Source organism: Pelobates fuscus, chromosome 2, assembly GCF_036172605.1.
Source record: "Pelobates fuscus isolate aPelFus1 chromosome 2, aPelFus1.pri, whole genome shotgun sequence".
Taxonomy (NCBI): domain Eukaryota; kingdom Metazoa; phylum Chordata; class Amphibia; order Anura; family Pelobatidae; genus Pelobates; species Pelobates fuscus.
In genome coordinates, this window is record NC_086318.1 from 41,008,891 (window position 1) to 41,030,126 (window position 21,236).

The 21,236-nt window shown below is 42.8% G+C and overlaps 1 protein-coding gene across 1 annotated transcript; it reads left to right on the forward strand.

Moving 5' to 3' along the window:
• The first annotated feature begins 6,905 nt into the window (after nt 1–6,905).
• SF3B6 (splicing factor 3b subunit 6) lies at nt 6,906–20,606 on the forward strand. Its single transcript, XM_063442112.1, has 4 exons — nt 6,906–7,038; nt 11,140–11,258; nt 18,778–18,916; nt 20,344–20,606. The coding sequence occupies exons 1-4, from the start codon at nt 7,009–7,011 to the stop codon at nt 20,431–20,433; spliced, it is 378 nt and encodes a 125-aa protein (XP_063298182.1). The 5' UTR covers nt 6,906–7,008; the 3' UTR covers nt 20,434–20,606.
• The last annotated feature ends 630 nt before the right edge of the window (nt 20,607–21,236 follow it).

The following is a 21,236-nucleotide window of genomic DNA, read 5'->3' on the forward strand; positions in this document are numbered from 1 at the left end:
ATCATTCGCTAACCTGGTTTCGATCGTATGTATCGGATCGCTCGCAATATGTGTCCATTTCTGACAGCGACTCCCTCCCTCTCCCAGTCACGTGTGGTGTTCCCCAAGGTTCCATTCTCGGCCCCCTACTATTTACATTATTTATAAATGATCTGCCTAATGTCTGCAAATCCTCAAATGTACACATGTACGTAGATGATACAGTAATCTATGCGAGCAAATCCGATCTACCGCAACTTGAGGCTGTGCTCCAAGACCAGTTTACAGAGGTAGAAAAGTGGATTGCAAAAAACAAACTCTTCCTGAACACTGACAACACTGTCACAATGATCTTTGGAACAGTACACAAATTACACAATTCCCACCTATCCATCAAAACAAATTCAAATGGCACACTGACCGCAGTCCACTCTTTCAAATACTTGGGTATGATATTAGACCCCAATCTATCTTTTGGCCTGCACATAGAAAAGCTTGCATCTAAACTTTATCCAAAACTAGGTGCCCTGTACAGAAACAAATCCTGCCTAAGCCCTACAGTAAAGGAAAAGATTGTACAGCAAATGCTGATGCCAATCATTGATTATGGGGATGTAGTATATGCACCTGCATCGCAATCCCACATTAATAAACTCAATACATTGTATAACTCATTCTGCCGATTTGTGCTACAATGTAATTACAGGACCCACCATTGTGACATGCTAAAAGAACTAAACTGGCTGTCGCTGGAATCCAGACGCACCCTTCATCTTTCCAGCCTTGTGTTTAAGAGCTTTTCTGGGAAACTCCCACCCTACCTGAACGCAATGCTTTCCCCGGCTGTTCCCACTTCCTATAACCTCCGATCCAGTACCAACACTTTAGTCTACCTCAATACAAAAAGAAAGCAGCTCGATCCTCCTTCTCCTACAGGGCACCGCAATTATGGAACGACCTCCCGCACAATTTAAAATCGTCCCCAAGCCTAAAGTCCTTTAAGAGATCCCTCTCTACATATCTCAAAACAGAATGCACCTGTCATGGTTGATTATATATTTCCTACCTGTTCTATGTAAAAAAGAAATGTATTTATTGTGTATTAATATTGTTTTTGTATTTTAGTGTATCCTATTGTATCAATGCAATGTTTTGTGGACCCAGGACATACTTGAAAACGATAGAAATCTCAATGTATCTTTCCTGGTAAAATATTTTATAAATAAATAAATAATCAGTAGTTTCCCAGTCATAAAAACAGTTTGAAAAAGAACAAACTATAACAAATACATATTGCAAATTTCGTGGTGAAGCATTGTCCCCTACAAGGGTAGTGATATATAGTAGCTATTAAATTGTAAAGATCAGACAAATCTTATATCGATCAGGGCTGAAAATTTCCAATCACCAATGCATGAAAAATGATCTCTGGTGAGTAGAAAGTCACACCTTGTGAATATGTCATGGACGCTCCAGGCGTTTAGTGGCAGGTAGAGTGGCTAGTAGCTTAGGACTTACCATTTTAAACCCTGCCAGCATCGTAAATATCACAGGAACTAATAATACAAATAATTCCCAGTACCCACAACTAAATGGCCAACATCACACAGCAAATTCTTCCTGGGCATTTTTTATCGGATTAAAGTGGTATTGTGGAAAGGTAGAACTGCACGCACAATTAGTTCTCCATCAGTTATTTACGAAGGCGAATTTCACAGCTAAGGTAAAAAAAATCTTAAGTGGAAAATGTCTCCAATTCTGCTTTGCTTACTTTTTTTTTTTATTCTTTATTTTTTCATCTTGACAGAATCAGCAAACGTAACCATAGCTGCATGACTTGTGCAAAAGTCAGATACAGGGCAATACAGGGAGTGCAGAATTATTAGGCAAGTTGTATTTTTGAGGATTAATTTTATTATTGAACAACAACCATGTTCTCAATGAACCCAAAAAACTCATTAATATCAAAGCTGAATATTTTTGGAAGTAGTTTTTAGTTTGTTTTTAGTTTTAGCTATTTTAGGGGGATATCTGTGTGTGCAGGTGACTATTACTGTGCATAATTATTAGGCAACCTAACAAAAAACAAATATATACCCATTTCAATTATTTATTTTTACCAGTGAAACCAATATAACATCTCAACATTCACAAATATACATTTCTGACATTCAAAAACAAAAAGAAATCAGTGACCAATATAGCCACCTTTCTTTGCAAGGACACTCAAAAGCCTGCCATCCATGGATTCTGCCAGTGTTTTGATCTGTTCACCATCAACATTGCGTGCAGCAGCAACCACAGCCTCCCAGACACTGTTCAGAGAGGTGTACTGTTTTCCCTCCTTGTAAATCTCACATTTGATGATGGACCACAGGTTCTCAATGGGGTTCAGATCAGGTGAACAAGGAGGCCATGTCATTAGATTTTCTTCTTTTATACCCTTTCTTGCCAGCCACGCTGTGGAGTCTTTGGACGCGTGTGATGGAGCATTGTCCTGCATGAAAATCATGTTTTTCTTGAAGGATGCAGACTTCTTCCTGTACCACTGCTTGAAGAAGGTGTCTTCCAGAAACTGGCAGTAGGACTGGGAGTTGAGCTTGACTCCATCCTCAACCCGAAAAGGCCCCACAAGCTCATCTTTGATGATACCAGCCCAAACCAGTACTTGTATCTGGGCTCGGACATTACTATACATGGCCCTTATAAGTGCGGTATACTCCTTGGGTAGCCCAAAGTGATCCAGCACCGCGAATAGGTATGGCCATTTAACCTTATCAAAGGCTTTTTCGGCGTCCAGGGAGAAGATCAGTGTGGGTGTGCGTGTGGTGGCCTGTCTCCAAATTAGGTCAATGTTACGGCGCGTGTTTTCAAACAGCTGCCTGCCCGGAATGAAGCCGACTTGGTCGGCATCTATAAGTGTCGTGAGAAAAGGGTTTAGTCTGGATGCCTGTAATTTAGCTAATATCTTCATGTCATGATTGATTAATGATATGGGTCTATAGCTCGCTGGTAGGAGCGGGTCCTTGTCGGGCTTAGGTAGTAGCACTATGGTGGCTAGGGACATGTCCCTGTCGGGTGTTCCTCCTTCCCTCAATTCTTGAAATAATTTGAGGAGGTGGGGAGTAAGGACTTCACGGAACGTTTTGTAATACCCTCCATCAAAGCCATCCGGCCTGGGGGCCTTATTCCCTTTAAGTGCTGTGATGGCCTGATCTCTCTCGTCCTCTGTTATCTCAGCTGCTAGGGTGGTTACTGCTTCTTGTGATAGTTTAGGCAAGCCTAGGTCTTTTAGGAAGCTCTGAATCTGTATCTCTTCTGTATCTCTACCCCCCTTCGCGCCTGGTGAGTGGTTATATAGCTTTTTATAGAATTCCGTGAAGACCGAGGCTATATCTGCCGGGGGTGGTTTTGATAGTTCCGTCTGGATGCCGAATCAAAGTAATGTGTGTGCGTCTTTGTCTGGGGTTTAGAGTCCTGGCTAAGAAAGTGTCCATATTATTGGCTTTTTCATAAAATGTCCGTCTCGTGTACATCATGGCCTTGGCTGTGTCCTCTAGTAGTAGGGTTCGGATATTATGTCTGACCTCGGCTAAGCGTTGGAAAGTTTCCCTGTCCGGGTTGGTTTGGTGTGTCTGCTCTAGAGTCCGCAACTCTGACAAAAGTCGTTCTAAGGTTTGGAATTTTAATTTTTTCTTTTTGGTTGCGAGGCGAATGATTGTCCCCCTTATTACGGCCTTGTGGGCCGCCCAAGTGGTGCATGCTTTCAAATCTGGGCAATCATTAAGAGTAAAATACTCTTGTATCTCTTTACTTATTTGTTTTGTGGTGTCTGCATCTCTAAGTAGGGTCGTGTTCATTCTCCACGTCCATGGGGTCGCGGTACAGAGGTTCCCTAGCGTCAATGTCACCTCAGCGTGGTCAGACCACGTTATCGAGCCCACCAGGGCCGTCTTTAACGCGGTGCAAACGGGGCAGCTGCCCCGGGCCCAATTGCTCCTGGGGGGCCCAGAGCAGCTGCCCCGTGGGCCCCGTGATTTGCGCAGCCCCCCTTGGACGCGGCGGTGCGGCTGCACAGAGCCGCACCAGCCCGCACGCTGAGGAGGCTCCCCGGGTGGCTCATGCACTAAGGGCCACCCGGGGAGCATGTGTGAGCAGGGGCCCGGTCTGGCGCTGTGACGCTTAAACAGCGCGACCGGGCCCCTTCCTGTACCGGCTGGGAGGAAGTGACGTCACTTCCTCCCGACGGAGAGCACAGACGCGCGGGAGGAGAATGGCAGGGAGGGGAGTTCCAGAGGAGAACTCCCATCTGCCTCAGCCTGCCACTGTACCCCAGGGAAACCACCCTCCAGGAAAAGGTAAGAACCTGGAGGGTGGCTAAATGTATGCTTGTGTGTAAGTATGTCTGTGTGTGTCAGTATGTCTGTCTGTGTATGTATGTATGTGTGTGTATGTGTGTCAGTATGTCTGTCTGTGTATGTATGTACGTGTGTGTGTGTGTCAGTATGTCTGTCTATGTGTATGTCAGTATGCCTGTGTGTGTGTGTCAATACTTCTGTCAGTGTATGTGTCTGTGTGTGTCAGTATATCTGTCAGTGTATGTGTTTGTGTGTGTCAGTATATCTGTCAGTGTATGTGTCTGTGTGTGTCAGTATATCTGTCAGTGTATGTGTTTGTGTGTGTGTCAGTATATCTGTCAGTGTGTGTCTGTGTGTGTATGTATGTCTGTGTGTGTGTGTGTGTGTCAATACGTCTGTCAGTGTATGTGTCTGTGTGTCAGTATATCTGTCAGTGTATGTGTCTGTGTGTGTGTGTGTGTGTGTGTCAATATGTCTGCCAGTGTTTTTGTCTGTGTGTGTCAGTATATCTGTCAGTGTATGTGTCTGTGTGTGTGTGTCAATACGTCTGTCAGTGTATGTGTCTGTGTGTGTCAGTATATCTGTCAGTGTATGTGCCTGTGTGTGCATGTATGTATGTCAGTATGTCTGCCAGTATATATTTGTGTGTCAGTGTATGTGTGTGTCAGTATGTATCTGTGAATGTTTTAATGTCTGTCTGTGTGTATGTGCCAGTACGTCTGTCTGTGTATGTCAGTATGCCTGTGTGTGTGTCAGTATGCCTGTGTGTGTGTCAGTATGCCTGTAGTGTCAGTATGCCTCTGTGTGTGTCAATACGTCTGTCAGTGTATGTGTCTGTGTGTGTCAGTATATCTGTCAGTATGTCTGCCAGTGTATGTGTCTGTGTGTGTATGTATGTCTGTGTGTGTGTGTCAGTATGTCTGCCAGTATATATTTGTGTGTCAGTGTGTATCTGTGAATGTTTTAATGTCTGTCTGTGTCTGTATGTGCCAGTACGTCTGTCAGTGTGATTGCGCATAATTGGGGGGGAGGGATAGGAGGGGCAGGGCCCAGGGGGCCCAAGAAAATGCATTGCCCAGGGTCCTAATCATATTATAGACGGCCCTGGAGCCCACCGATGATTTCTGAACCCGTGCCAGGCTACAGTCGTTAACCAGGAAAAGGTCGATCCTGGAGTATGTGTCGTGTGGTGCAGAATAAAAGTTGTAGTCAACTGGATAATGCGCCCTCCATACGTCTATGAAGCCCGTGCTTGTTATGAACTTGTGTAATAGTTTGTCCTGTTCCCCTCTTCCCTGGGATCTCGGGATCCCTCTGTGTGCACCCCCCCTTTACCACCATGCCGCGCAGCAGAGACTGCAGCATTTCCTGTATATGATCCCAGAATCTCTGTTCTGGTTGGTTAGGGGCGTATATGTTGATGAGGTGGACTGTGTGTGAAAATAGAGTCCGCTTTGCTTACTTTGACCATACTTTTTAAATTCTCACTTTAGTAAATAATCCTGCAATGCTACTTTCTATGTTATGGAGTAGCCTTTTTGATGGAGCCAATCTATATGTTGTTCCCTCTGAAGGAGCAATTTTGGTGGAGCCAATCTATATGTTGTTCCCTATGAAGGAGCCATTTTGGTGGAGCCAATCTATATGTTGTTCCCTCTGAAGGAGCCATTTTGATGGAGCCAATCTATATGTTGTTCCCTATGAAGGAGCCATTTTGGTGGAGCCAATCTATATGTTGTTCCCTCTGAAGGAGCCATTTTGATGGAGCCAATCTATATGTTGTTCCCTCTGAAGGAGCCATTTTGATGGAGCCTATCTCTATGATGTTCCCTATGAAAGAGCCATTTTGATGGAGCCAATCTATATGTTGTTCCCTATGAAGGAGCCATTTTGGTGGAGCCAATCTATATGTTGTTCCCTCTGAAGGAGCCATTTTGATGTAGCCAATCTATATGTTGTTCCCTATGAAGGAGCCATTTTGGTGGAGCCAATCTATATGTTGTTCCCTATGAAGGAGCCATTTTTGTGGAGCCAATCTATATGTTGTTCCCTATGAAGGAGCCATTTTGATGGAGCCAATCTATATGTTGTTCCCTATGAAGGAGCCATTTTGATGGAGCCAATCTCTATGTTGTTCGCTATGAAGGAGCCATTTTGATGGAGTTTTTTTTTTTTTTTTTTTTACTTATAATTAACAGCTTTGTCATTCTCCAAACACCTCTCACCACCAAAGAGTCAGGTGTATTTTGTTTTCCTTCGATGCATCCATTTTGAAGCCCAATGCATTTTTAAAAAAAATCTACGTAGAAGCCAATTCGCCAGATTCCGCTTCCCATTCTGTAGGATATATTTCCATAGCCCTTTTATTAGTCTCATCGCGGTACCAAGCACAACCCTGATAGTGGGCTTTCTGAGGTTCACCAGTTGACAGTCCACTCTAGTGTATAGCACTCGGCGGCGTTGCACAGTCCACTCTAGTGTATATCACTCGGTGGCGGTATACGCTCCACTCTAGTGTATAGCACTAGGCGGCGTTACACAGTCCACTCTAGTGTATAGCACTCGGCGGCGGAAGTCACGGGCGGCTGGCGGAGACGTCACTTCCTGTGCGCCCAGTGTTCGCTCGCTGGATCTGCTGGTGTTGGTGTGAATCCCACTCTGGACGGTCACGATGGCGATGCAAGCGGCGAAACGTGCGAATGTAAGTACATACCGGCCAATGTCTCGCGAGGGAGAGAGAGTGTCACCAGTGGCGTGTTTACTCTGCCTGTGATCACTGAGCGGCGATATTTACTAAACTCCGAGTCAGAGCCAACCGGACACAGCTCGGATAATACCGCCCGAATTTAATGTTTAGCATCAGAGGGTAGAGCTGGGTATCCTGGCTGCCTGTAATACAGGGATAGGCAACCTTCGGCACTGCAGATATTGTGGACTACATCCCCCATAATGCTCTTACACCCAGAATGCTGGCAAAGCATCATGGGAGGTGTAGTCCAAGACATCTGGAGTGCCGAAGGTTGCTTATGCCTGAGCTACATGCTGCTGATAGATGGACTTATCTCCTGGCTCTCAGGGTAATAACAATGCCAGGACCCCGGGGTAATAACAATGCCAGGACCCCGGGGTAATAACAATGCCAGGACCCCGGGGTAATAACAATGCCAGGACCCCGGGGTAATAACAATGCCAGGACCCCGGGGTAATAACAATGCCAGGCCCCCGGGGTAATAACAATGCCAGGCCCCCTGGGTAATAACAATGCCAGGCCCCCTGGGTAATAACAATGCCAGGCCCCCTGGGTAATAACAATGCCAGGCCCCCTGGGTAATAACAATGCCAGGCCCCCTGGGTAATAACAATGCCAGGCCCCCTGGGTAATAACAATGCCAGGCCCCCTGGGTAATAACAATGCCAGGCCCCCTGGGTAATAACAATGCCAGGCCCCCTGGGTAATAACAATGCCAGGCCCCCTGGGTAATAACAATGCCAGGCCCCCTGGGTAATAACAATGCCAGGCCCCCTGGGTAATAACAATGCCAGGCCCCCTGGGTAATAACAATGCCAGGCCCCCTGGGTAATAACAATGCCAGGCCCCCTGGGTAATAACAATGCCAGGTCCCCGGGGTAATAACAATGCCAGGACCCCGGGGTAATAACAATGCCAGGACCTCAGTCACAATGTATCCAAACTTTATTCACCTGGGGGGGGGGGGGGGATTTAAAACATGACAGCCCGAAAGATAGAGCCCCCAGATGTAGAACTACAACCCCCCACAATGCTTTGCATGCCTTTAGAATGACAAAGCATCATGGTAGCTGTAGTTTTCAAAAAGTCTGGGGATCTACATTTTGGGCAACATTCTTAAGGGTTTATGTCTTACACATTTAAGTGAGCTCTTTCAGAGACATGGAGTATCCGTAAGGGAGGCTTTCAGGTGTGAACTTTACTGTAGCAGTGAGTATAAGGGTGGAGTGTGGACTGTTGTGGGTTAAAGGAACACTTTAATTCCTTAAAACACTATACCGGAAACCTCTAGTCCCCCCCAAAATATTTTTTTTCAGGACTATAAGTTTCCTTATGTTGTGATATTTGTTCACTACCCACAATTTAAAAAGTTACGTTTAATAACGATTACTCAACATTTCCAGTGCAGAGACATCTCCGCTCCAACTCCGTCTTCATCAGAATGACTGCTGATTGGTTCCGCTGTCTCGTTCAATTCATGGCTTATCTTAGAGGACGGGATAGTCATGTGTGCCAAAATGTTGCACTCCAATCAAAAGCTGCTGTCAGGAAGAGAGTCGATGGACATGTTTTTAACCTTTCAATGTAAACATTGCTGTTTCTTCAAAGTGGCAATGTTTTACACTGAAGGGCTAAATCAACAGGGCCACTCATTGTGCTGATGTCTGGGTGCCTTTACTGGACCTTTACTTTTGCTGAAGTGCTTTATAGGTTGAGTGTGTCCTGTTTCACACTTTATAAAAGTGCCGGTTTCTAGGGCATTTGACACAGTTATAACATTTCGGGGGTTCACGCTCCCAGCAGTCAGAAAACCGGGGGGTGCACTTAATTTGTTATGTGCCCCAGCAATTCATAAAGAAACATGTATTCCTGACCCTATAGTGTTAAAACCACCATCTAGCCCCTCATGCCTCCATAAATATAGTAAAAATCTTACTGTATTCAAGCCAGAAGCTGTAACTCTGCATGCTGTTTGTCTAAAATAACCAAGCAGTCTGCTGACATCATCAGAAGTGGGGGGCCTGATCCAACCACAGTGCTTCCCCATAGGATTGGCTGAGACTGACAAAGAGGCAGATCAGGGGCAGAGCCAGCATGATTCAAACACAGCCCTGGCCAATCAGCATCTCCTCATAGAGATTAATTGAATCAATGAATCTCTATGAGGAAAGTTCAGTGTCTGCATGCAGAGGGAGGAGATACTGAATGTTTGGTTGCATTTTAGACAACCCCTTCTACAACATTTGGGGAGGGAGGGGGGGGGGGTTTGTGGTGGTTTCACTGTAGTGGTTTTGGTTAATAGATACTGTCTCTTTTATCGGAAAGTGAAGAACATTGCTGTTCATCAAAAACACAAATTATGTTTGTATGAGCACGTACTTATAGTAGATTTCAGACTGCCAACTACTAGAGGCACTTCCTTGTTAAAGTGTCAAGTGTTTTTGAGGTCCATGTCATTAATTTGTAGAGTAGCTCGCTACTATGTGCATTTTAGGACTGCCAAGTCATACTTGCCTTTAAAAGATCAAATACAACAAAGTTAAGGAATGATGTGTCTTATGTACAGTTGTTGTGTGTTTTTTTGGGTTTTTTTAAATGGGTCAGTGGGCATATATCCTGTTAATTGCCATATCTTGGTATTTTTATCTGCCATCACTTGCTACTGCTTATGGGGATAAGCATTTTCAATATGAAAATTTACAGTTGTCCATGACATCTGTGTGCTTTAACATGAAGATATTGTGGGATACGAGTGTAGAAAGATGGTACTGCTCCTGGCAACTTTATCTATTAGATGGTTAAAGGGTTACTCCAAGCACAGTGACTACTTCAGTATTTTAAAGTGGCCATGGTGCTGATTGCTGAAGTCTGAATGTGCAGCATTTTCTCTATAAAACACTGCACGTACAGAGTTTCATCCCTATGCTGCTGGAGGCATAAGTCAACCTCCGGTGGGTTCATTGGACTGTTATTAGCAAGCCCAGAATAAGAGTTCCAGGGTGGTTAATATCCGCTCTGTTCATATTGGATATCGGACATCAGCCCACACCCATCCAGCAATACAGAGGGACTTTAGCGGAGGAGGATTGGGCTGAGGGCAAAATTGGCCCCTAGAACATAGGCAAGTTTTTTTTTTTTTTTTTTAACCATAAGTTTAAGGGTTTATTTGGGGTGAACAGTGTTTGCTTTTATTGGAGTAACCCTAAGACACACAGGTGCAGATTATTGCATGACAGTATCTCCCTTCACCTTGTCCCATCGGGTACTAACATGCTGCCTGTGGTGGTGGTAGATAAGGGGGGGAGGGGGATCTTTGGGGGAATGAAAGCATCACAGTGCCACTTTATATTGACTAAACACATTTCCTGTCTGACATCTGGGTATTGTATAGCTTGTCTTCTCCGGGAGAGGGCAGTGCTTAATTTATTTTCCTTGTGTTTGATTCTGGCCTCAATTTATGACTTTCCTTAATAATCTTTTTGTCAGAAAATGACTAACAATTAGAGGAAGTAATCAGCCAGTATGTAAACGTTTTGGACAGGGAGTTTGTGATGATGTATAATATGATGCATACTAAATAGCTGTGATTTTCCATCCACCCCCTTCCCTTTTTCCTATTTATTTTATTTTTTAAATCACATTTATAAAAACAATTTTAGCCATTGATTGGTTACTGATGTTAAGATCTACAAAAATAAAACCCACATTTAAGTGATTTCCAATTTGGACTTTGAAATAAATAAATAAAAAAAATAATAATAAAAAAAATGTTTGGGCGCCTAATTGTGATAATTAACATGTGAAGCTAACTCTCAGTGACAGCTTGGTTCCGGGGGGGAGGTGGTGTATAACATTAGTGCATGTCATGAAGATCCAATTATCTTCATTAAATTCTTCCTGGGGTGCCTAGGATCTATCTAGTGTCACTGTTCCAAACATTGTGGACCCTCTAAAATAGCATTGGTTTCTGTTTTTATTTATTTATAACTTTATCTTTCATGCATGGTGTTTTGTAGTATTCACTGCTTTCATTATAATTTCTTTTTATTTCAGATTCGCTTACCACCTGAAGTGAATAGGATTTTATATATCAGGAACTTGCCTTATAAAATAACTGGTGAAGAAATGTACGATATCTTTGGCAAATATGGACCTATTCGACAGATCAGAGTGTATGTTTACTCTTTATCCTCATTGAATATTTCTTGTGCATGTTTTGACCAAATAATCCTTTTAAACAGACAATTATTGGTAGATTTGACAGAATACATATGTGTGTGTATGTATATATATATATTTTTTTTTTAATAATTAGAGTGTGTGGGAGACACATTATCTTACATGGATACTCCTGAATGGATCAGACTCATTTACAGTATTTTTATTTATTTATTCCTTAAAGGGAAAACAGTAGAAACGGTCTGAATAAAGCAGTTTAGTTGTATAGATCATGCCTCTGACGTTTTACTGCTCAATTCACTGCCATTTAATAGCTAAAACACTTTTATTTCTGTCCATGTAACGCTAGCCACGCCTCCCCTGGCCATGACTGACACAGTCTGCAAGAAAACAAAATGGTTTCATTTTCAATCAGATGTAACAAACTTTAAATGTTATTAGCTCTTGCTCTGTAAATTTTACTTTACGTACATCTGGGGCTCCTGCAGGGTCTAGCATGCTATTAGCACAGGGCTCGACAAATCCCAGGCGCCATGGCGACTAGGATTTTAGTCCTGGCGTCTGGGATTTGTTGGCCCATTCAGCCGTAGAGGCAGGCAGCCGGCCGGTCAGCTCATAAAGAGCATGGCATTTGGTCAGCCAGTCAGCTGATGAAGAGCATGGGCTGTGCGCATGGGCGGCAGGCTCCTGGAAGATTGAGGCAGATGGGCAAGGTAGCTGTAACCTCCCTGCTCTGCTCCCTCGCGCGTCCTCCAGATATGCCGGGAGCCGCAATATCCGGCCCGGGCATCACTAAACAGCGTTCTATGGAGCAGAACAGGGAGATGACTGAAGCCCCATTGGACCCCAGGTAAAGCCAAACTACTCCAGCTCCAGGTTGGGACGCTGGGTTGTCATCTTAATGTGTGTTGTTGTTGCAGTGAGTGTGTGTGTGTCAGTGAATTTGAGTATGTGTGTCAGTGTGTGTGTGTGTGTTTAGGTGACCGGTCCCCCTCCAATCACACGGGTAAGGGGATTTTACTCACCTTTTTCCCTCCACGCTGTGGTGGTCTCACCACAGCTGGCCCTGCTTCCATGACTGCGATCTCAGCCAGTCCAATGCTTTCCCATAGTAAAGCATCGGGAGGCTATTGCGCATGTGTGGCAAAACACCATGCTGCTCCAATCAGCATCTCCTCATAGAGATGAATTGAATGAATGCATCTCTATGGGGAACATACAGCGCCTCCATGCAGAGCGTGGAGACACTAAACATAGGTGCTGCGTACTTTGCAGCACTGATCCAGAATGCACTCTAGGGGCTGTCTGAGTGACTTTTACTAGAAGTGTTACTAGGCAACAATGTAAATACTACTTTTTCAATGTAAACCCTGCCTTTTCAGAGAAAAGTGTGTGGAGGGACAGGTTATAGACACAAGAACAACTACATTAAGCTGTAGTGGTTCTGGTGACTATAGTGTCCATTTAAGAATTGTATTTTTGACATTGAAAAACCTGGTTCCTAGATTCAAAGCAAATTTGTCCAGCCCTGTATTAACCACTCCATTCTAAATTAAACATCATTTGCTATACAGGAAGTAAATATTAAATTGGTCTTTACAGGAAGTGTTTAGTAAGACTGTGGCAGTCACATGCTGGGAGGTGTGCATAGGGCTGCATAAACAAAGTGATTTTACTCCTAAATGGCAAACAAACTGAATAGTGAGACTGCATGAGTATGATCTATATACCCTAAATGCTTAATGGGACACTAGGCACCCAGACCACTACAGCTCATTCAAGTGGTCTGGTTGCAGTGTCCCAGGCCTTTTAATCCTGCAATTGGAATTATTGCCGTTTTTGATATACTGCAATACTTGCATTGCAGGCTTAACTCCACCTCTAATGGCTATGCATGTGGACATCCAACGTCACCCGAAACCCCATAGGAAAGCATTACACAAGTCCTAATCCAATTGTGGCGCTCGTCCCTGGAATTATGTAAGTGATGGAAGGGGTTTTGAACTCCTTATGCACCATATGTGCAAGCTAATGTTGTTTTGGTGACTATAGTTTTCCTTTAAGGACAGAGTCCTATTACAATTTTGTCTAATTTGGAGTTGTTATAGTTCATGCCATAAGTTCATAGTTTCCTTTAAGAAGGAATCTTTTTATAAGGCTTGATTAGCAGATTGTCCCCAAGCCCTCTGATCGGTGAACCTTTAGTTAAATTTCCTGTTTTGCATACCCAATCATACGGTGACATCATGATGTCGATGCAATTGGACTGATGTTAATTGAAAACAAGTATTTGTATGCTGTGATGCTCACTGTTGTGTGCTCATGTAATCAACGATCCGATCCAGAGCTTTACTCTGGGAAATTTGAGCGGCGAGCTGAACTGACAATCCGCTCACCACTCATGAATGCAGTGTCTCGTTCACACCTTCTCATAGAGAATCATTGATCTAATTTGAAAGCCACTCATTCTCTCAAGGTGCACGATGCTTCTACATGAGAAGCATTTAATTGGACAATGTCCTGATATTTGATTGTTAACCAGGCTCAGGGCATAGTGCAGTGAAGAGACTACTAACGGCGATGGATTTAAAGGGTTACTCCAACCACTGTGGCCACTTCAATGATTTTAACTGGTCATGGTGATAGGCGTCTGAATGAGCAGTCTGCTAGAAACTCTCCACCTGTAACTATCAAGCATTAGCTGTTATCCTACAGTTACCCTAACTGAGGAATTCCCTCTGCTAAAATCAGCACAGGCATTTCACTGCTAAAACAGTAGAAAGCGCTCTATGATGGCCATCTCATGGTGTTTTCAGCATGAGTGTTGCACACAGCTCTTTAATTAGGCTTGGGGACCCGGTATCTGTTGATATCTGGGTCTCCCTGGTCCAAAACGTTAAGACGTTCCGTAATGTCCTAATGTTGTTAAAGCCCACTATTGTTAGGATATAAATATTATAGGAAACCTAATCACTTGGAAAATATGCAATATATCCATTCCTTGATTAAACAGAAAAATTCCCAACTATACAGCCTGTTAGAAGCCACAGTGGGTGGAATGGTTGTTGCTTAGCAACACAATTTGCTGCCACTTGAACATTAATATAATGGCACAAATGCAATTTTCAATCATACAAACCCTTCCAGTCATGTATTGTAATACACGGTAATGTTTTTCTCTAACCGGGTAAACCTAATCATGAATGTGTTTGTGTGCGGGGGTGTTTACACCATTAAATTGTGTTTTACAACATATACTTTCAAATACATGTCACAGCGTATTAAATGCATAGCTCTATTCACTGCCTCTGCTTAACAAAGACGTATTAACTCACTTTATTTGAGGTTGGATGTGAACGTTGGAGGCATTCATTTCTCTCTGGATTTATAAAATGTCTATTAAAATATCAGGAGCAGCCATTCACGTACATTCAGGGTAATGCTTTTTCACCCTAGTGCACAATATTGCAGTTTTATTACAATATATTAAATTGCAGAACTATATTAAAGCTAGTACTTCAATTAAACAATGTTTTCTTTCCTTAAAGGGACACCATAGTCACCATAAGAACTTTAGCTTAAAGGGATGCTATAATCACCCAGACCACTTCAGCGCAATGAAATGGTCTGGGTGCCAGGTTCCTCAGGTTTTAACCCTTCAGATGTAAACATAAGTCAGAGAAACTGCTATGTTTACATTTGGGGTTAATCCAGCCTCCAGTGGTTGTCTTCTTGACAGCCGCTAGAGGCGCATCTGCGACGCTGGATAAGAAATTCGCATCCAGCGTGCAGAACGTCCATAGGAAAGCATTAAGAAATGTTTTCCTACGGACTGTTTAAATGTGCGTGCAGCTCTTGCCGCGCATTCCGCTCCACACGGGAGCTGACGTCGGCGGGGTAGGAGAGGTCACCAGCGCCGAGGGAGCGCGGCGCTGGATTAAGGTAAGTTGCTGAAGGGGTTCTAACCTTCAGCTCCACGGGAGGGGGGCCCTGAGGTTGTGGGTCCCAAGGATGATCTAGTGTCAGGAAAATGAGTGTGTTTCTTTAAATGAAAAGCACAACAATGGTTTAGATGACTCATAAACATAGTCTGGTCACATGGCAGACTATTTAACTGTTAGCATGTTCCATAACCCTTGGGGGGGGGGGGTATATTGCGCCACATTTGAGAGTGGACAACAGACTCTTTAATTTAGAATTTCCCATCACCTTAACTGTTTATACCTTGCTAGACCCTGCAGGAGCTTCCTGTATGTGATTTAAAATTCAATTTATAGAAGAGATTAAAAAACAAAACAAAAACCTTCTACCATAAATTAACATCTGATTGAGAATGAAATTATTTTTTTCATGCAGGCTGTCAGTCACAGACAGGGCTATGGCTATGGCTGTATAGACAGAAACAAAAGTGATTTAACTCCTTATCGATAGAGAATTGAGCCGTGAGACTTCGGATGCATGATCTATACACAAAATCTGCTTTATTAAGCTAACATTGTTTTGGTGACTATATTTATCACTTTAACCTATTCATGTAAATGTGTTTAACCCCTTAAGGACCGAACTTCTGGAATAAAAGGGAATCATGACATGTCACACATGTCGTGTCCTTAAGGGGTTAACGAGACACCCCAGGCACCAACAGACTTGGTGCTATGGATGATTTAAAAAAAAAACATTTATTTAAATAATATGTTATGCTTCAAAAGCTCTCCCTTCTATCCCTCCCTCCAGACCGCAGTGTTTGCCTTTTTCTTTTTTTTTTCTTTTTTTATTTACTCTAGAAATACTCCATAGAACCTGTTTGTAGTCATCTGAAATTGTTCTAGTCTGAGAAATCAAGGGTTTTAGGAGCTGCTGTTTGCATTCATAAAGCTCAATGTAATGGGATTTAGTACATACAATGTGTGTTCTCCTCAACACCCAAACTCTCTTATTAAGCATATGATGCATGAAAAAAGTAGTGATTTGATATGCTAATAGAAGCCTCACTATGGCTTGTGATACCTGGAGGAGTTGTTTCATTCTTGTTATGAAGATGAATTTGAAAGTCTAGATCAGGGGTAGGCAACCTTTTAGCAGCACTGTGCCAATATAGAATTGTGATGTCCTGTAGCATGTCGGTCCTATTTTATTTTTATTGAGGTGTGTATGCTGCCGTATTCTGCTTGTGTTATTGTTACTGCAGTTGCTTTGTATCGTATTTGTGTGTATATATTCAGGAGTAGTTTATGGTATCGTGTATGATACATATGAATGTGGGCTATGTATGAAGGCTGCTTGTGGAATTGTGTGGATGGATATGTCACATTGTGTGTTTGGTAGTGGGTGGGGGCTGTTTGGGGTATTGTATGTGAGAGGCTGCATGTGGGGTTGTGTGCATGTATGTGGATTGTTAGCGGGTTACGTTTGTGCGGATTGTGTGTATGTTTGTTTGTGGGCTGTTCTTATTATTTGTATGAAGGGTGGGTTATTCTGCAGGTCTGTGTATATCTAGCAGTGTGGGCGGCTACCCTGGGGTCCCCAGTGGGGACCAGGCTGGCCAGGTACAGGTCAAGGACAGGAGCTGCAACAACAGCTGCGGGCTGCTTTACTACGTTGTGGATTCCCATTCACAAGTGCTGGGGGAAAGTGATCGGAGATCACTTCCTCTAAGTGATGCAATCAGGGCGTGACAACCATAATGGTTGTCACGGGCCCGGCCGCTCGAGCCCCAAGTGGAGCGGCAAAACTGCCGCAGGTGCATCTGCACCGGGGCCAGGGATGTATTTACCACAAGGCAAACAAGGCATTTGCCTAGGGCGGCACTTTCAAGGGGGGCGCCAAAAAATGCCACCCCGAGCTCCCAGACAAATGCTTTGTTCGCTTCGTGTTCTGGGGCTGTCCATCTTACTGTGAGTGAGTGTAGCAGTCAATGTGTAAGTGTGTGTTTCTTTCAGTCATAATGGGTGTGCCTGTGAGTGTGTCAGTGTGTGTATATCATTTTATGTGTATCTGAGTGTGTGTGTCTGTCAGTGAAAGTATGTGTTGGTTAAACAGTGTGTGCGAATGACTGTATCTGTCAGTGAGTGTATATCAGTACATGTATCAATGAGGGCATGTGTCTGTCAGTCAAAAAAGTGGCCTTGACATGAATTGGGAGGGGGAAGCAAATTTAGATTTTGGGGGTGTCCGAATTTAGTTGTGCCTAGGGCATTTAGGGCCACCCGATGGGCCCTATATCTTCGGGGCCCGGTCAGTGCTGAGGCCGGGCATTTATGCCTAGGGCATTTAGGGCCACCCGATGGGCCCTATATCTTCGGGGCCCGGTCAGTGCTGAGGCCGGGTAATTGCGCGACCGGGCCCCTTTAAAAAAATTGGCCGGTCACTTCCTCCCAGCTCACTCCACACAGGGGAAAGGGAGAGGAGAGCAGAGCAGAGGACAGGGATGCCAGAGGCATCCACTCCCATCATCCCCAGCCACCCTCCTGAAACTTAAAGGTAAGAGGAGGGTGGCTAATAAATGAGGTATGTGTGTTTGTCAGTATGTCTGTGTGTGTGTGTGTATGTCAGTATGTGTGTGTGTGTGTGTATGTCTGTATGTATCTGTGTATGTGTATATATATATATATGTGTGTGTGTGTATATGTCTGTATGTATATATATCAGTATGTATGCCATTATGTATGTATGTCCGTATGTATTTATGTGTATCTATGTCAATATGTATGTATGAACATCAGTGTGTATCTGTGTATGTGTCTATATGTGTGTATGTCTGTTTCAGTATTTGTGTCTGTTAGTATGTGTGTATCTTTCTGTGTCCGTGTGTGTGTATTCCTATGGGCAGGATTTGGAGGCGGGCACACGGGGGTCCAGACCTTGAGCTGTGTTAGGGGCCCCTCAATTTCTGATGGTGGCCCTGGATGCAATGCTTAAATTGAGGATTGTCCTTCACCGCCTCTTTGTATTAGCAGATATCTGAAGTTTTATTAGGACCCCTGATAGGCCAGAGCCTGTTTGGCTCTAGCAGCCTTGAGTGCCGTGCAAAGACACCTCGAGTGCCGTAGGTTGCCTACCCCTGGTCTAGATACTTATTATGAGCAAGGTTTTAAAGCCAAGGCCAAATTGTCCCTGCAGCTAAATCCTCCCCTGGTCATGTTACTCCACCCTACTGGAGAGCGAGATGCCAGGGAGGACAAGTTGAGGAAATGACTAGGTTAGCCATGCAGCCATTGATTCCTTTTCCAAGCATGCTGTGCGTCAGACCTAATATGCATAGAATTGATGTTACCTATCCTGGAATCCCTGTTCTCTGCTGGCTAATGATGCTGAAGAAGGTGCATTTAATAGTGCAACAATGTAAATGTAGACTCGAAGCTCTATAATCACATCAAATCACAGAAGTAATCCTTTAAAAAAAAACAAAAAAACATGCAGTCCAGGGCTGCAATAAATAGCATACAAGTTCTTAGTGATCGGGGTTGTTGAAGACTGTAGATTAAACTTTACTTATTTTTTTCTCATTAACAGTGGAAACACACCAGAGACCAGAGGAACAGCGTATGTGGTTTATGAAGATATATTTGACGCCAAAAATGCCTGCGATCATCTCTCTGGTTTCAATGTTTGTAACAGATACTTGGTTGTATTGTACTACAACGCAAACAGGGTAAGACATATATTTCTGTAAGGATACCTCAGTAGATTGTAATATATTCCTGGCATGGCATGCTCAAAATAGCTGCCCTGTCCCTTTTTTTTTCATTATATCAGCCATTAGTAGACATGCCCCTACTCGTGGCACAGTGGGTAGAGGCAGGATGGAGGATTTCACCTCACTTATTTACTAATACAAAGTGTTTTTTACTTGGTATTAGTAACATAGTCTGAAAGATCCAAATGTAAAAAAGGAAAGGCTATTCGTAATTTTGGTCTTTAAACTTTTTAGTTGATAGTTCTCTATATCTTGTTGGATTGCCATGTGCATACCAAAATGAGTTATCTACTAAACAGATCATACATAGTGTGAAATTGGACTTTGACAAAACTTTTTTTTGTCCGTCAAAATTATCATTTTGGCGGAGCCCAAGTCTAACTCAAATACTCGGGTAGGAGAAGACAGTGACGTTATGTTAATATTAGCATAGTTCTAAATAAAGGGGATGATTTGGGGAAAAGAAATATGGAAAGGAGACATTTTGGGGTAAAAAGGAAGGTGTGGTGTAAAGAAAGTTTTTATATGTGACCCAGCCACTTCAATTTATTAAAATGCCAAAATAAAAAAAGAGGACACACTCTTCATATGTGTGTCGAGTGGACCTTTTTAGTATTTCACCTTTTTAAAATTTTGTATTTTTTTGTGTTCAATTTAATTGTTTTTGTTCTGTGAAATATCCCAGTAGCTGAAAATTAAACCACCATCACGAATGAGCTCTGACTTAAGTAGTTACATAGAAGCATAGAAACATAGAATGTGATGGCAGATAATAACCATTCGGCTAATCTAGTCTGCCCAATTTATCTGAATACTTTCATTAGTCCCTGGCCTGATCTTATATCTAGGATAGCCTTATGCCTTTACCACGCATGCTTAAACTCCCTCACTGTGTTAACCTCTACCACTTCAGTTGGAAGGCTATTCCATGTGTTCACTACCTTCTCAGTAAAGTAATACTTCCTGATATTATTTTTAAACCTTTGCCCCTCTGATTTAAGACTGTCTTCTTGTTATGGTCATTTTTCCTTTTTAATATAGTCACCTCTTTAAATATAGCTAACTAGATTGTTTCATCCATCTTGCCAATCTAGAGCTGGGGTTTCCAAACTCTGGTCCTCCAGATATGGCTGAACTACAACTCTAATGACTCTTTGAATGAAATAGCCAGAGAATCATGGGAGTTGTAGTTCAGCAACATCTAGAGTTTGCAGAACCCTGATCTTGAGGAAAGCACAACAATTTTCCATTTTTGTGCATGTGGGTGGGAGGTTCTGGTTCTGCATACTTACTCATATTTAATTTTAATGATTCAGTTTGATTACTTGTAATAGAAAAACACAAGGCTTAAGGTTTTAATTATTTAACCATTTTATTTACAGGCTTTCCAGAAGATGGATACAAAGAAAAAAGAGGAACAGCTTAAACTTCTCAAAGAAAAATATGGCATCAATACGGATCCCCCAAAATAAATCTGTATTTCCCCCCCATCGCTATCTAGTGTAATTTTGTGATGTCGTATTTTACTGTCTGTTCTGTACTGAACCTGACTGCTCTGTAATAGTCTTCATAACAAGATTCAGAATTTGTGGGCTTATTTAAAACCTAACAGCACAGATTACTGAGGTGTTATTATTTAAAAACATTCAAATGTGTCCCTTTTTATGCTAGGTTCTGTTATTGTGCATAATAAAATACTCATTTTTTTTTATTTTTTATTTTAGTGTCACTGCATACCTTTTTACCACATGGGAACTTTAGTTGTAATGACTGCTTGTTTTTTTTGTTTGTTTGTTTTTTGCACCTTAAGAAAACAGAGTATAGGGAATTTGTAATAAAGGAAGCTAGACAGGCGAATGATTAAAACATTAATTTTAATATTTTGGAATAGACCGAATAGTTCTCCAAAATATAAGCTCTTAAATTAATCTCTGTTCTTAAAAACCCAGACTTTCTAGGGCTGTACAACCATAGACTTCACAATGCAGCTCAATGAGAAGGACCTTGAGTTTAGCTCCACCGAACCAATCAACAAGGAAGGAACAGGACAGGTTGTCTGAGTGAAAGCTTGGGGGGGGAGGGGGGGGTGTAAGAAGGTTATTTTTTATTAGATTTATCTATTGAAATCTGTACTTTTGTAAGTCCGTTCAGCGATGCGGTCGGGAGAGAGAGAGAGAGAAAAAAAATGGAGCCGGTCGGCGAGAGAGATGTGACCTATAGACTGTAAGCTTGTTTGAGCAGGGCCCTCTACAACCTATCGTTCCTGTAAGTTTTC